This window comes from Poromitra crassiceps, assembly GCF_964638095.1.
Source record: "Poromitra crassiceps genome assembly, chromosome: 4".
Lineage (NCBI taxonomy): Eukaryota > Metazoa > Chordata > Actinopteri > Beryciformes > Melamphaidae > Poromitra > Poromitra crassiceps.
This window is the reverse complement of record NC_139626.1, coordinates 68,280,646-68,296,231: the sequence shown is the minus strand read 5'-3', so window position 1 is coordinate 68,296,231 and position 15,586 is coordinate 68,280,646. Positions and strand designations below refer to the sequence as shown.

Here is a 15,586-nt window from a genome sequence, read left to right as displayed (position 1 = left end):
AGACATTAGCCCGCATCTATTCTTGTACAAAACATAATTTTCTGCGAAGTATTAGTAAAGTTATAAGCGAAGATCGATTCACAAGGATCTGACAGCTGTCTCCGCCATTTGTTTTTTTTGAGGTAATCAAAGGCTTTTAGTAAGAGAGTTGCCATGGCAACCAATAACCCATGGCCATGGGTTATTGGAGTGGGTTATTGGATTTATACAATGGCTGTGAACCAATCAGATTGCTTGATTTGAGAGAGCCGTTTTATAATTGTTGTTATACGTTAGCTGTTGTCGTTAGCGAGTGTTCGCCCACGTAGCGCGGCTTACACTTCAGGCTCCTCCGCTTGGCAGACAAACCGCTTGTGATCAAACAGCCCCACAAAAGCTCTTCATACTCAGAGAGCTGGCGTAAACATATAGAAACTAATGGAAACCCCTTTACCCGAAATGAAACATGCAGGGATTCTTTAACTCCAAAAAAACCTGCTAACGTTTAGCTAACCGCGCTAGCCAAAGGGACTTTGGAGTTGAGCTACCCACTGCAGCTGGTGGACAGAGCCATCTTTTTGGAGACCAGTCGCGCACATTACATAAAAAGCATCAGTCAACATCACATAGTGTCTTTTCTTTAATCTGGTGGCAGCATTTTTCAGTAAAAAGTGGAACGACACAGATGGTTTATAGTACCTGCCCAGGCTACCATTCACTGAGAACTGGAACCAATGCAAAATTTCCAACAGATCAGTAACATGACAATAAGAGTCTAAATTACTATATCTTTTGTCATTGTGTTTCATCTGCAGATTAAGCAGTCATTGATCGGAATATCGTATCGGTTATCGGCCAGGAGAAGCAGATATTTATCGGTTATCGTATCGGTTGAAAAAAATCCATATCGTGCATCCCTATTCTCTCCTGTTAATCTCCAGATTTCATGCAGTAGTGATACAACTCAAAATTAATGGCTGCAGCCAGAGTGACGTTTCTGTGATCATCTGAAACTAGATGACTTAAAGCTGCCTTCACATGATGAGTGGAGAAAGGTCAGCGCTAAGTAGCTCAGAGTTTACACAATTTGAACTTTGACCTCAGCGCACGGTGCCAAATTCGAGCGGTGCGCGACGCCAAGGGAGGGCTGCCGCATAGCTGGGAGCAGGGTTGGGAAGGCTACTTTGAAAATGTAATCCAATACAATTACTAGTTACCTGTTAAAAAGTTAAATCATTAACGTAATCCAAGTATCACAATATAAAAGTAACTGATTACTTTCCGTAACTTTCAGAGTACTTTTGAACAAATGTCCTGCGTTTGACTACTGGAGTCTGGGGGCGTGCTCCCCAGGAGGAACACAGCTCTCTAATCCTCATGTCAGACTTGATGTGTTGGTTACAGCTAATCTATCTGGTGTCGCCTGTTTCTCATGAATAACAAAACAATAACAATCATAATATTCCCATCTGTGTGATATTATCTGGTTTAGAGCCATTTATTTTGTGTGTGCACTGGTCCTTTTTAAGAGTCTATTTTTCGAAGTGTGTTTTTCTCCATCAAAGTAGACAATAAGAAGACTCAATATTTACAGTGCACAGCCACTTGGATAATTAGACATACAATGAATAGAATATACAATAAATGTATTTTAAATTGTAATCCTGCTAGTAATCCTATTTTTTTTTTACTAAATGTAACTGAAATCTTTACTTTTCTGTAAATGTAAGGGATTGCAGTTAACTTTTTTGTATCCTGATTAGAGTAACCTGATTACATGTAATCAGTTACTTGCCAAGCCTGGTTGGGAGGCATCGTTCTCCCCATAGGAAACAAGGGCACAGCCGATGCACAGCTGCATCGGCTCACACCTGCTGCTGATTGGCTGGCTAATGTCCTCCTGGGGGAAGTGTGTGTGTGTGTGTGTGTGTGTGTGTGTGTGTGTGTGTGTGTGTGTGTGTGTGTGTGTGTGTGTGTGTGTTTGTGTGCGTGCGTGCGTGCGTGCGTGCGTGTGTGCGTGCGCGCGCGCGAGTGTGCGAGCGCATGCGTACATGTGTATGTGTTCAGGCACTTTGGAAGGGGAAAAAGGTGCTTCCTGTCTAGACCCCCCTGCCCTGTGCAGCAGAGCACAGCGGGGGCACGACACACACACACACACACACACACACACACACATACACACACACACACACAGTTCTCGTCTACCTGTGTTGTGGGGACATGGTGTCCAGTTAGAACGAGACATGTTAACGGCCAATCACAGCTCTTTGTTTCACGGTGTGTAAAGATGGCCGCCATCCACTCCACAGTGTGTCAGGGTTCCCACGGGTCCTTGAAATCCTTGGAAGTTTGTGAATTTGAGAAAGAAAATCAAGACCTTGAAAGTTTTTGAAAATAGACATGGAATCATTGAAAGTGCTTGAATGTATATATTTTGTGCAAGTGCAAGAATTTGAGGGAACTTTGCCTGTAAAGTCCTTGAATTTGATGTTTAAGAAAGAACTGTGTGTGTGTGTGGGGGGGGGGGGTAGTCAGTGCGTGGGCAGATTATTTTAAGCGTGTGTGTGTGTGTGTGTGTGTGTGTGCGCGGCACACGCACGCGTGCGTGCATGCCTGGATTATTGTTCCTGGATCCAGACTGAGGCAGACTGTTCCTGGATCAGTCTTTCTCCTCAGAGAGAAGACCACTAGTCTCGCTGGCCAGCCTCCCCTCCCTACCGTGAGATGAGTCTGGTGGCGTGGTCTCCATTGTGGGGTTGCGATGGGATTGCGATGGGCGGCGCTTAGCGGCAGTGACCTTGGAAAATAGTTTCCAACAATCCAACTTGTCGTTTTCAGCGTGTAGCAACGAGCTAGCGTGTAGGTTTCTGCCGTTTGCTTGCTAGCTAGTTAGTGTTGTTGTTTTCACTGAGGCGGCAGGGCACTATTTACAGTGACACACAGGGAGGAGGGAGCGGAAGCTGCTCTGATTGACGTGGTCGGAGCCAATGACGGAGTTTGTAATAAGCCGGGAGCGGACATCCGCCAGCGACTGAAACAGTTGCTCCAAAGGGGAGCAGCTGTAGAGCAGGGGAGGGCTTATCCCAGTTGCCTGTGCAGCCAGACGACTCACGGAAGGGAGAGGAGGCTGGCCAGCGATAGTGGGTTTCCCACAGATTGCCAGCTCACTGTGTGCGTGTGTGTGTGTGTGTGTGTGTGTGTGTGTGTGTGTGCGTGTGCATGTGCGTGTGTGTATGTGTGTGCGTGTGCGTGTGTGTGTGTCGATCCGCTGTGTCAGCATCTCAGCAGCCTGTCTCTCTGGCTGTCTGAGAGGGCCCGGCTGATCTCAGAGCAGCTTCTAACAACATGGTCTAATTTGACAGACCGCTGCTTCACCTGCAGGGGGAGCAACCCAAACTCGAGAACTAGAGCTGCAACGAGTGATCAATTCGACAATAAATTAATTGACTGAATGAATTGATTGTTTTGATAATACATTACTCGTTTTGAGTCATTTAGGGAAGAATAGGGATGGAAGATGCGATGGCAATTGTGGTTGACGGACATGACCTCTGTTATACGCATGGAGAGACTTCGGTTCCTGAGAACCAACTCACTTAGAAAATGTATAACTATCTGGGACCCGTTTTTGGTCTACCTCAACGAGGCTAGGGGTGACGGGTGACTCACCCAGCTGGTTTCCCATAGACCCCTTGAGTGAGATCCCAGGTATATCGTTTACAAGAACATAAGCACCTTAGGTGGCTGGCGGCACCACTTTGTAATGTTGATTATATTGTTTTGTTTTTCCTTTCTTTCCCCTGTGTCTGAGCCTGTTTGTCTGTTTTGTCTTGTTTGTGTTCTATCCACCTTATTTTTGAATGCCCCACTGTAAAAAATAATTGTGCGTACAAGGTCCGGTTTAATGTGACTTATTGTTGCAGCTTGCCATTTCCTAATGTATTCTACTTAGATGGCCACCTACACTCACTCTCTTGTACCCTGGCTGAATTGAACATAACTTGGTCAATAAGTATGTAACATACAAAATAAAACAACCCATAATATCTTAATTTTATGTAGAATGCAGAGGACATGTAACTGTTTAGTTAAACTTGCATTCCAGGAATATTGTGCTCTTAAGATGACGTTAGTGGCTCGAGTCTGTTTTGTCCTAAAACCCAAATAGGTTGCGCTTGGCGTAACCTATGTGCGATTCGAAATAACGCATCCGAGATAGAAAACGTTATGAATATAGCCACGTTATAAACAACAAACTAACGCTGGTGATCCGTATGGAAACAGCGTTACTCGAAATGGTCAAAAGTTATATCAATTTGGTCATTCAGTGGTGTTTTACTGCCATGTAACATAACTAACTAGCGGCTAATATTAGCCACACCAGGCGATTACACATGATGCACTGCGCTCTTAAAGGGATATTTATTGACGAGATTTTTGCCAAGCTGGACCTGATTAGTGATTTGCTCCGTTCGCCCAGACGGGTGTCAAGCTGTCAGCAACAAGGCTGGGAGGATCACACCGGAAGAAGCACCCATCAGGCAGATCAGGCAAAAATGGCCGCCAAAATTAAGGTGGATAAAATTTTTAAATATGAGAAAAAAAAAAAGTACTGTGGGTCGGTGCCTCCCTCTAGTGGTTCCCCTCTGAAATGTCGACACACTTCTAGTAGACCTCATGTAGTTTATTATGATGCAAAGCAGTTTACTAAATGTAGACTTGTAGGTTTTGTAATTTTTTTTCTGGCCTGGCGAGGGCGTCGTTGGCCTGGCGGGCCCACCAGGCCTGTAGAACAGGGGCGTTTCTACGGGTGGGCCTGGGTAGGCACAGGCCCACCCACTTCTTGCCCTGGCCCACCCCAATTTTTTTTTTTTTTTTTTTTTTTTTTTTAATTGGTTGTTTTCTAGAGGCAAACTTGCTGCTGCCTTGCTAGCCAATGGTTTTGTAGCTTAAAAATGCAGGGCACATCATCTCCAGAGTCTAATGCATGACAACTTCATGACATCTAGGAATTTTGCGCGCCTAGCGCGCAAAATTTCGTCATGCAATTGCACCACCAATTTTATCCAGGCCCACCCATAATTGAATTTCTGCCTACGCCCCTGCTGTAGAATGGTAGGGGAAACAATGGGCAGGCTTTAGGTGTGATGCCAGCGAGAGCTGGCATCACACCTAGTGTTTTTTTGTGTGCTTTGTTTTGTTTCTCCCTGCAGTCGCGTGCAGCACAGATCACGACACAACGACCACACGGACGGTAGCCAGCTGGTTTCATCTGTTTGATGTTGTTCACTGTCAACATGAAAGCCAGATTATTGCCAATTCTGGCAGCAGCGGAGGTTGAAAATCCCTCTGGGAGGAGAAGAGGTGGGAGGAGTGAAAAGAGGAGCAGCGAGCTTTTCCTCCAAATGTTCAGCTTTTTTCAGCTTAAAACTAGGGATGCACCGATCGGCACGTAACCGGAAATGGCCGATTTTCACGTGACGTGCGCGCACCCCAAAGCACCGTGACAGGCACCCAGCCACCACACCACACATGCCAGCATACCTTCCTCGTTGTGGAATTTTTTCACTGTCAGTGAAGTAGACAAAGCTCACAGTTTGTCACACATGCAAGTCGAAAATAAGCCGTGGAGACAGAGGTGCGGCCGAGTCCCGCTCGGCTGGAGTCCAGTCTGAGCGGCTCGCTTCACCTCACTGGCCCCTCTCTCTCTGCTCTCTCTCCCTGGGAAGCAGTGCTGCTGCACCCGGCCACCGCACACAGCCGGCTTGGCGAGGTGAACGTGAGCATTGTGTCCAGTATAACCATTCCCGTGACCTGCCTTCTCCATTCCACATCAGCGCTGCTGCCTCAGCCTGTCAGTCATGTTGTAACGTGGATACAGGAGAGACTATTTGTTTCGTATTGCAAATAGAACGACGGACATAATAATAAAAATGCATCGGACTCACAAGTGTGCAAGGATTTCTGTGCGTGACAATCTTTTTTCGGATGGCAGATTAAAAAAAAACGCATACGAAATTTCGGACTGTGTGTAAACTCCGCCTGATATTCAGACTGAAGATCGTTACTGTAACTCATAAACTCATTTCCCCTCTACTCAAGAGGACTGGTCTGGAGCCAGGCTATAAACTCCTTGTCCATGGATCATTTTGATGTTCTGTTGCACCTGTTTTCTTTTGGAAAAGTAAATGCATGATAGCTGTGGGATGTAGGCTATTGGATTTAATTTAATTTTTGTATTCATTGTATTTGCACAAAAAAGCTCTGTCCAGTAACCTGGAACACTTTTATTTTCAGATGTGTTTGAGTGAGATGGTCCTACTTCATGCAAATGATAAGAATTTTTCTATGAATCTTAATTTTCAAACAAAGTTACAAAAACGTTTGTGTAAGCTGTCAATTGTTGTTCTTAGAAAGAGAATCGGCAAAAATCGGTATCGGCAAGTCAGACTATTCAAAAATCGGAAATCGGAATCGGCCAAGAAAATGGCAATCGGTGCATCTCTACTTAAAACGGCAGGTGCGTTCCTTGAAAGAGGAGCGTCCTTACATAGAGAATGAATTGCAGAAAGACGCTGGCAGCTCTAATAAGCACGTTGGGTGTGAACGCTGCCTAAAGGGTTAACTGACCAAAGATGCTTTCATGTGGTGCAAGCGAATCACAATCTCTCTCTCTGTCTCTCTCCCTCTCTCTCTCTCTCTGTGTCTCTCTGTCTGTCTCTCTCTCTCTGTGTCTCTCTGTCTCTCTCCCTCTCTCTCTCTCTCTCCCCCTCTCTCTCTCTCTCTGTGTCTCTCTGTCTGTCTCTCTCCCTCTCTCTCTCTCTCTCTGTCTCTCTGTCTGTCTCTCTCCCTCTCTCTCTCTCTGTGTCTCTCTCCCTCTCTCTCTGTCTGTCTCTCTCCCTCTCTGTGTGTCTCTCTGTGTGTCTCTCTCCCTCTCTCTCTCTCTCTCTCTCTCTCTCTCTCTCTCTGTGTCTCTCTTCCTGTCTCTCTCTCAGATCCAAACTTCGTGCGGACCTTTCTGACCACCTACAGGTCTTTCTGTAAGCCTCAGGAGCTGCTGGACCTGCTGATGGAGAGGTGAGTCCAGGCCTGCAGACCTTTTTTCTAATAAAAAATCAACAGGCACGTGACTTTTTTCTGACGTCATTGCCCCAGAAGTAAGTTCCCCATTCATTTTCTCCATAGACATTTAGAAAAATGCATATTTTCTATAGCCCTTAAAGGCACATTTCACCCAAAAATGAAAATGATTCGTATTAGTCATTATCTAGTTTCACAGCAAAGCAAACACCAAACAAACAATTGAAGTGGATGGTGACCGACTTTCAAACACAAAAGTAAATAAATCAAACCCAGGTGAAGTAAGCAGTGCAGGTGTGCAGGTCCGACCCTTCTCATCCACCCCCTCTCTCCTCTCTCTGGCACTGTGTGTGTGTGTGTGTGTGTGTGTGTGCGTGTGCGCGCGCTTCGAGCCGCTCTTACGCCCAGTTTACACCAATGATTCGCCAACCAGACGAAACCGTTGCAGGGAAAAGTTGCAGCGGTGTAAACCGGCCAGTCTCATCTCGACTCCAGCCGGCTGATGGCGTTCCCAGCAGTTCAGCTTGTCAAGTGGCAGCTGGGCTGGTTGCAAGTAGTCGCAAGTTTCAACTTGTCTCGCCGCGAATCTTTGGTCCAAACTGGGCGTTGGCGTGTCAAAGTCTCGCCGATGAAGAAGTGAATTCTCCACTCATTTCCAGACGTTTGTGCATGCATGTGAGTGTGTGTGCGTGCGTGTTTCACCAGCTTTGAACCGCTGTCGACCTTGAGACGAGACCTTGAGACTCTCCCTCTCTCTAAGTGGCTGCACCCTTTAAAAAACATAAAGTGCCCCCATACGTCTGGTGTAATCCAAGACAAAACAGGGTGTAAATAAATGACGTATTTTCAAGTCAACTTGGCATCTCATGACTTCTGGAGACTTGTGTTATGCCAGGTGCTCTGAAACTCCAGGAATGTTTTATGGAGAAAAACACTTCACCTGTGCTTCCGTGGCACGGTGGTGCAGTGGTAGCGCTGTCGCCTCACAGCTAGAAGGTCCTGGGTTCAATTCCTGCTTGTGGCGCTATGAGCACTGAGGGTGTGTTCTCCCCATGTCCTCAGTGCCTACTGCCCAGGTGGGCTATCTCTTCAAAAACACCTTCCTGTGTGGAGTTTGCATGTTCTCCTCATGCTCCCCTGGGGTTTCTCCATACAACACCGGTATGACGATCTTACAGTATGGACCCTCACTCAAATCGATCGTCACCTGACTAGCTACGACTATCCTACACGCATCACATCCTCTTTGCTGTGCTGTGGTTTTGCAATGATGAAAATATATAGCTGGCAACTGGAGCTTGGTGAACCCCCTGTGAGTCATTTGTATTGATCAATAGCTTGTTGTCTGTCTGTCTGTGTGACTGTCTGTCTGTGTGACTGTCTGTGTGTCTGTCTGTCTGTGTGACTGTGTGTCTGTCTGTCTGTCTGTCTGTCTGTGTGACTGTCTGTCAAGTCAAGTCAAGTCAAATTTATTTATATAGCCCTAATTCACAAGCATGTCTCAGAGGGCTTCACAGAAAGTATGTCTAGCTAATTCTAGCTGACACAACAGTAACAAGAATATACAGAATAAAGATAACATTTGAACAATTGATAATATAGAAAATATAGAAATGAAGAGAGAGCAGAGGAGAGAGCAGGAGAAGGGAGAAGAGCAGGGGGAATGTGAGAGAGTGATGGGGTGGGGAGGGAATGGGAGATGCTGGAGGGTATAGGAGGTGGGGAAGGAGCAAGAGGAGAGAGCAGGAGAGGGGAAGGGGGGGGGTGTGGGGGAGAAGAGAGCAGGGGGAGGGAGGAGGTGGGGAGAGAATGAGAAATATAGACGCACATCTTGCAAACGGACATATGTCTTAGCAACCAAACTATGCCTAATTTAATTGGCTGCAAGCCTTTAGTAGTGAGTCCTTTTGCCAAATAAGCACATGTTCACATATAGAGCTTATGGGTGCCTTGCTTTAGGGAAGAGTGGATGCCATGCTTTGAATAGTGGCGAAATACTAAGAGCATGGGTGCCATGCTTTAAATAGTGGCGGAATATTGGAGGGGATAGAGTGGGTGCCATGCTTTGGAGTAGAATGTGTACTATGCTTTAGAGTAGTGGGGGAAGGGGGGAAGAGGAAGAAACACCGGGAAGAGGAGAAGGCAGGAGAGTGGAGGAGGGAGGGAGAGCGGGGGGATGTGAGGGATGAGGCGGGGGGATGTGCGGTCTGTCTGTGTGACTGTCTGTCTGTCTGTCTGTCTGTCTGTGTGACTGTCTGTCTGTCTGTCTGTCTGTCTGTCTGTCTGTCTGTCTGTGTGACTGTCTGTCTGTGTGACTGACTGTGTGACTGACTGTGTGACTGCCTGTCTGTCTGTCTGTGTGACTGTGTGACTGTCTGTGTGACTGTCTGTCTGTCTGACTGTGTGACTGTCTGTGTGTGTGACTGTCTGACTGTGTGACTGTTTGTGTGCAGGTTTGAGATCCCGGAGCCGCGGCCGAGCGAGGCGGAGCAGCTGGAAGGAGAGCAGCCGCTCAGCGCCGAGCTCAAACGCTTCCGCAAAGAGTTCGTCCAGCCGGTGCAGCTCAGGTACACTGTGCTAACCTCTCAATCAGCTGAGGTACACTGTGCTAACTTCTCAAACAGCTGAGGTACACTGTGCTAACTTCTCAAACAGCTGAGGTACACTGTGCTAACTTCTCAAACAGCTGAGGTACACTGTGCTAACTTCTCAAACAGCTGAGGTACACTGTGCTAACTTCTCAAACAGCTGAGGTACACTGTGCTAACTTCTCAAACAGCTGAGGTACACTGTGCTAACTTCTCAAACAGCTGAGGTACACTGTGCTAACTTCTCAAACAGCTGAGGTACACTGTGCTAACTTCTCAAACAGCTGAGGTACACTGTGCTAACTTCTCAAACAGCTGAGGTACACTGTGCTAACTTCTCAAACAGCTGAGGTACACTGTGCTAACTTCTCAAACAGCTGAGGTACACTGTGCTAACTTCTCAAACAGCTGAGGTACACTGTGCTAACCTCTCAAACAGCTGAGGTACACTGTGCTAACTTCTCAAACAGCTTAGGTGCACTGCTTGTCAGTCTGTGCTCAGTACGGCTGCCCCCTCCTGATCGATTGGTCGATTGTTTGGTCGACGTGCTCTTGGTCGACGAGATAATGTTAGACAGACTTATAAGATGTTACTGGAATAAATCGCAAAAGCTGTCTAGCTGTCCTTTCTGCCAACTAATTAACCATGCCACGTGTGCTAACGTTACATAACCATAACCATCGCACACGCAACTCAAAGCTGTTTCGAATTAGCTGAATATGGCCAGGTGTTGCACAGCACGCTGATCAGTCTGTCCACTCCGGTAATGTTACAACGCTGCAAATAGCTTTTATTTATAATTATCAGCTATCGGGTATAGTGCACTCAGTAGTCAGTACACTGCACAAAATAAGAAAAAATAAAAACAAAAAAGTACACTTTGTTGAAAATAGACATGGCCATGTTGTTTTAGACCCCGTTTCGATCAATCGATTGGTCGGAGCTGTGGTCGATTTCTGGTCGACCAGGATAATCTTTGGTCGAGGGCAGCCCAGGTGCACTGCTCTGTCAGTCTGTGTTCACGTACACTGCTCTGTCAGTCTGTGCTTACCTCTTCAAAAACGCTGTCGTAGTGCAAATCGATAGCAGTCTATCGATGTATAACATTTAAGTCATTGTGACCTTCACCTTTCTGATGAAGGTCGCAATGACCGAAACGTTATACATGTACATGCAGACTCTACTTTTCACCTGTTGCTACGCATAGAACCTGTTCTCATTCAGATATCTAGAGGTGAAAGGTGAGAGGTCAAGGGACCCCTACAGGCACAATTGGCCGTGGCTGCGGGTGGGAACCCATTGGGGTATGAGTCCTGGTCGCCGCACTAGTGCCTCCTCTGGTTGGTCTATCTATTCCCCATCAATTTTTTATGATAATAAGCCTATTATTTAATAGAACTAAAAATCAGGCATGTGCCTGGGCGCCATGGGCACACTTTTTTGGGGGGGTTGTAACCAAACTCATGTCAACTCATGCCACGTCATGTCAGTGGCTATGACATCACTTGATGATTGTGGGGCATGACATGACATCATCGGTGGTTATGACATCATCCTTAACATCGCTCAGTGTTTTCCATTTGACCTAGTCTCTGTCAGGGATTGGCTGTTTAGAGCGTAGCCCTCCTCGTCATACCAGGCCCTCAGTTGAAAGGCCTCAGATTTGTCTGGGTCCATTAAGTGGAGGGCTGTCTTCTCTGCTGGTCCTCCTCTGCACTCTTACACACTCCAGTCACATCGACGATGGCATCCTTGTCTCTGTCCTCCAGCTCGGCGATGAGCACAAAGTCGCACTGCATGGTGGGGATGCCCTGGCTATTAGCTATTGAGCGTCATCCCGTAAGCGTTCTTCAGCGTCGTGGGCTCCTTGTTGGCCAGCTTCAGCATGGCCTTCCTGATGTTACTACACCTTGCCTTGCTCCACTAAAGGGAAAACCTGGTCCACCTTGTTGAAGGCTGTGATCATGATCTCCCCCACTCTCATCCGCAATCTCAAAGATGAAGAGCTTGCCCTCTCCTGAGTCGCCTCTAGAGTTACGGTGTGCCTTGCAACTCCAAACGGACAAACATATTTCTCCAATTATATGATATTATTAGTATTATAAGATTTAATTTTCAAAGACATCTTCTCCTCCTTCTCCTCTCGGGCTGCTCCCATTAGGGGTCGCCACAGCGGATGATCTGTTTCTATCTCTTCCTGTCCTCTGGGTCTTCCTCTGTGGTGCTAACCACCTGCAGGTCCTTTTCAAAAACAATCCATCAAAATAAGATTGAATGTACAGAAGAACAAACTTAGATGATGCATTTATAAGAGAGAAAAGATGAACAGAGACATCTACCGTCTGTCACTTTTCATGCCACCACCACACATGAAGCAGGTGAATGCTTGTTAGACAATTACAGCTGCAGAGGTGATTGTCATTAGGTTTAATGTTGGGCTGAACCTGTGCTCTGCTGCCACCTGGTGACTGGATTTAGCAGCACCACTTCAGCCAGAGTTTGCCAGTCGGGGTTAGATGCTATTTAGAGTATGTGTTGGCTAAATGCCAAAGCTCATCAGCTTCAAAAGGCTCACAGAGTTCTCATTAAATGTTAGGTCTGATCAGTGAATGTGCCCAAATCCTTGAAGTGTTTGACTTGTTCTACAGGCTTGTTAAAATGATAACACTCTGTCTCTCCTCTCCTTCTCTCCTCTCCTCACTTCCTCTCCTCACTTCCTCTCCTCTCTCCTCCTCTCTGCACCTCTCCTCTCTCAGAGTGTTGAATGTCTGTCGTCACTGGGTGGAGCATCACTTCTACGACTTTGAGAGAGACCCTCACCTACTCAGACGACTGGAGGAGTTCATTGCTTTAGTCAGAGGTACCAGACTGTAACACACTTACTACACACACCGCACACGCACGCACGCGCACACACACACACACACACACACACACACACACACACACACACACACACACACACGTGTGCGCATACACACACACACACACACTGTGACACATGATATGTCACTTACCAGGATAGCTGAAAAAAATGTTTTGCAGATTAGCGGGGATTAAAATACAATATACCAATTGTGTGTTAAAGGACCATGATAGAAATAAGTGTTTACACTTTTTCATGTCATCCCTTGGATTTTGTCATTCTTTATCCAAAATAAAATCAATCAACCAAACACTACAGCAGAACTAACTGTAACCCCACAACTAGGGATGTTCATTTAGAAAGATTTCCATAATCGAAAATCGGGAAAATTAACGATCGATTATCGATAGCGTAATAACACATATATATATACAGTATATATATATATATATATTTTTTTTTTACCCTGGTCTGGTAATAACGTTGCGCATTCTCGGCCAGCTATAATGGCGATGCCGCTGTGTAGTAAGAATATCAGACACTAGCGCTGTGGCCAGGTAAACAAACATGTTACATGTCAGGTTACATGATGTAAGGCAATCGGCGTCTTCCAGCTTAGCTGACAGCACAAGAGTCAAATCAACAGGCCTGAGCCTCACTGAGGTCCGCAGACCGCTGGGTGCGTTTGTTTGTGAATTCCCCATGTTTAAAACAGTTTTGTTGGCACAAAGGCCCGTGCCCAGCCAGAAAACTAGAGACTATATGAAGCTCCACCTCACGTTAGTCGGCTGTGCAATGGAGTGGGGCGAGGAGGAACGAATTCCACCCAAACCTAGTCCGCAAAAAAAAAAAAAAATTTTTTTAAAATAATAACAATAATCGATCCAAATTCCACATGATCGATTCAATTCCTTAACGATCAATTATCGATTTTCGATAATTGATGAACATCCCTAAAATTAACCACATAACACTGCCTTATATTTTGACCGTTTTGTTCAAGTGATTATAACTAAATCAGAACTCACTCCGCTTTCCCTGCTCTCTCTTCCCGTCACTCTCCAATGTTACGGTAATGGTGCAGCTGCTCTGATGTTACACTATGGTGAGCAGCACACCTGCAGCTGCTGTGATGTTACACTATGGTGAGCAGCACACCTGCAGCTGCTGTGGCATTTGTCACAACCTTTGGCTATAATGTAACTTCACACAAGGCCCAAACAAAATCTAATGCAACATCTGCAGTATCAAAATAAAGGATGCTGGATCGACCACATCGAACTTGATCAGGCACCTGACAGGTCAGTCATGGTAATGTGAATGTTCACGTTAGCTCGTACGGATGGTTAGCAAACATTAGCAGATGTTAAACACACCCATAAGAGACTTGACTTGCTTGCAAAAAAAGCCTTGTGCATCTCTGATAATCACAGTATTTTAATCTTATTGATATTGGATAGTCTTTAATAGTCAGCATGTCACCTGTGAATCTCTCTATGTTGAGCTTGGATCACAGTTTTGAGCTGGATGTGAGATAGGGATGTTCATTTTGAAAAAAATTCATAATCGAAAATCGGGAAAATTAACGATCAATTATTGATTAATCGATTATCGATAGCGTAATAATAATAATATATATATATACATATATATATATATATTTATATATATATATATTTTTTTTTACCCTGGTCTGGTAATAACGTTGCGCGTTCTCAGCCAGCTATAATGGCGATGCCGCTGTGTAGTAAGAATATCAGATACTAGCGCTGTGGCCAGGTAAACAAACTGACAGCACAAGAGTCAAATCAACAGGCCTGAGCCTCACTGAGGTCCACAGACCACTGGGTGCGTTTGTTTGTGTCCCCGGCACATGCCGGTGTGAATTCCCCATGTTTAAAACAGTTTTGTTGGCACAAAGGCCCGTGCCCAGCCAGAAAACTAGAGACTATATGAAGCTCCACCTCACGTTAGTCGGCTGTGCAATGGAGTGGGGCAAGGAGGAACGAATTCCACCCAAACCTAGTCCGCAAAAAATAAAAAATAAATAAAAAATATAATAACAATAATCGATCCAAATTCCACATGATCGATTCAATTCCTTAACGATCAATTATCGATTTTCGATAATTGATGAACATCCCTACCCACAACCAAACATTACAGCAAGAACTAACCAAACCAAACCCCGCAACCAAACACTACAGCAGAACTAACCAAACCAAACCCCACAACCAAACACTACAGCAGAACTAACCAAACCAAACCCCACAACCAAACGTTTGTGCTGTTTACTGTTTGTTAAAAGAAGCTGGATAATAGGGGTGGGGGAAAAAATCGATTCACCTAAGTATCGGGATTTTTAATGTCACGATTTTTGCTGCGGCGCCTGCTTGGTATCTAATGCCCGGCCTGAATTATGATCCCAGTCCGCCCCTGTTTTTAACTATATCGCCCAGCCCTACTCATGATATATAATATACAGTCTCTAGTGTATGATTAAACTTTTCCCATGTTCTAATCTAGTGTAAAAAAGCAAACAAACTGAAAAAAGAAAAGAAAAAAATAAACAAAAATCGCAATAAATCGTAATATCGAATCGCAATAATCGTAGAATCGCAATACCGTAAATTCCGGACTATAAGCCGCGGCTTTTTTCCCGTTTTTTGGGCTTTTTCGCCCCCTGCGGCTTATATAACGGTGCGGCTTATCTATGGATTTTTCCAGCAAACGGCCACTCGGGAACCTCCAAAATCTATGGATGTTGGTATGAGGCAGAACGAGAGCAAGACAGACATTATGAGAGCGAGACCCTGATTGGATGATGTTGCAAAAAATGTGCCTCGCGACCTGATTGGAGCACTGTGCCACTACTCTCTCTCAGCCACTACGGTAAAACACCCTCCCTCCTCCCTCGCTCCGGGGGGAAAAAGGCAGCGATTGAGCCTGAAAGACTATAACTATAAATCCACTTCTGTTTTAATTTCCTCTCTTGCCCTCTTTTAACAACATAACATAACATAACATAACACAACACAGGTAAGCAGAAAGAAAAAGACGAAGCAATCACGC

The 15,586-nt window shown here is 45.5% G+C and overlaps 1 protein-coding gene across 1 annotated transcript in view; it reads left to right on the top strand.

Annotated features, from left to right (window-relative positions):
- Positions 1-15,586, top strand: part of sos1 (son of sevenless homolog 1) — a 123,365-nt gene that overhangs the window by 78,469 nt on the left and 29,310 nt on the right. Inside the window, exons 13-15 of the mRNA XM_083634610.1 lie at positions 6,975-7,056; positions 9,513-9,626; positions 12,405-12,508. Coding sequence (XP_083490736.1) covers positions 6,975-7,056; positions 9,513-9,626; positions 12,405-12,508 — 300 coding nt within the window. The remainder of the gene's footprint in view (positions 1-6,974; positions 7,057-9,512; positions 9,627-12,404; positions 12,509-15,586) is intronic.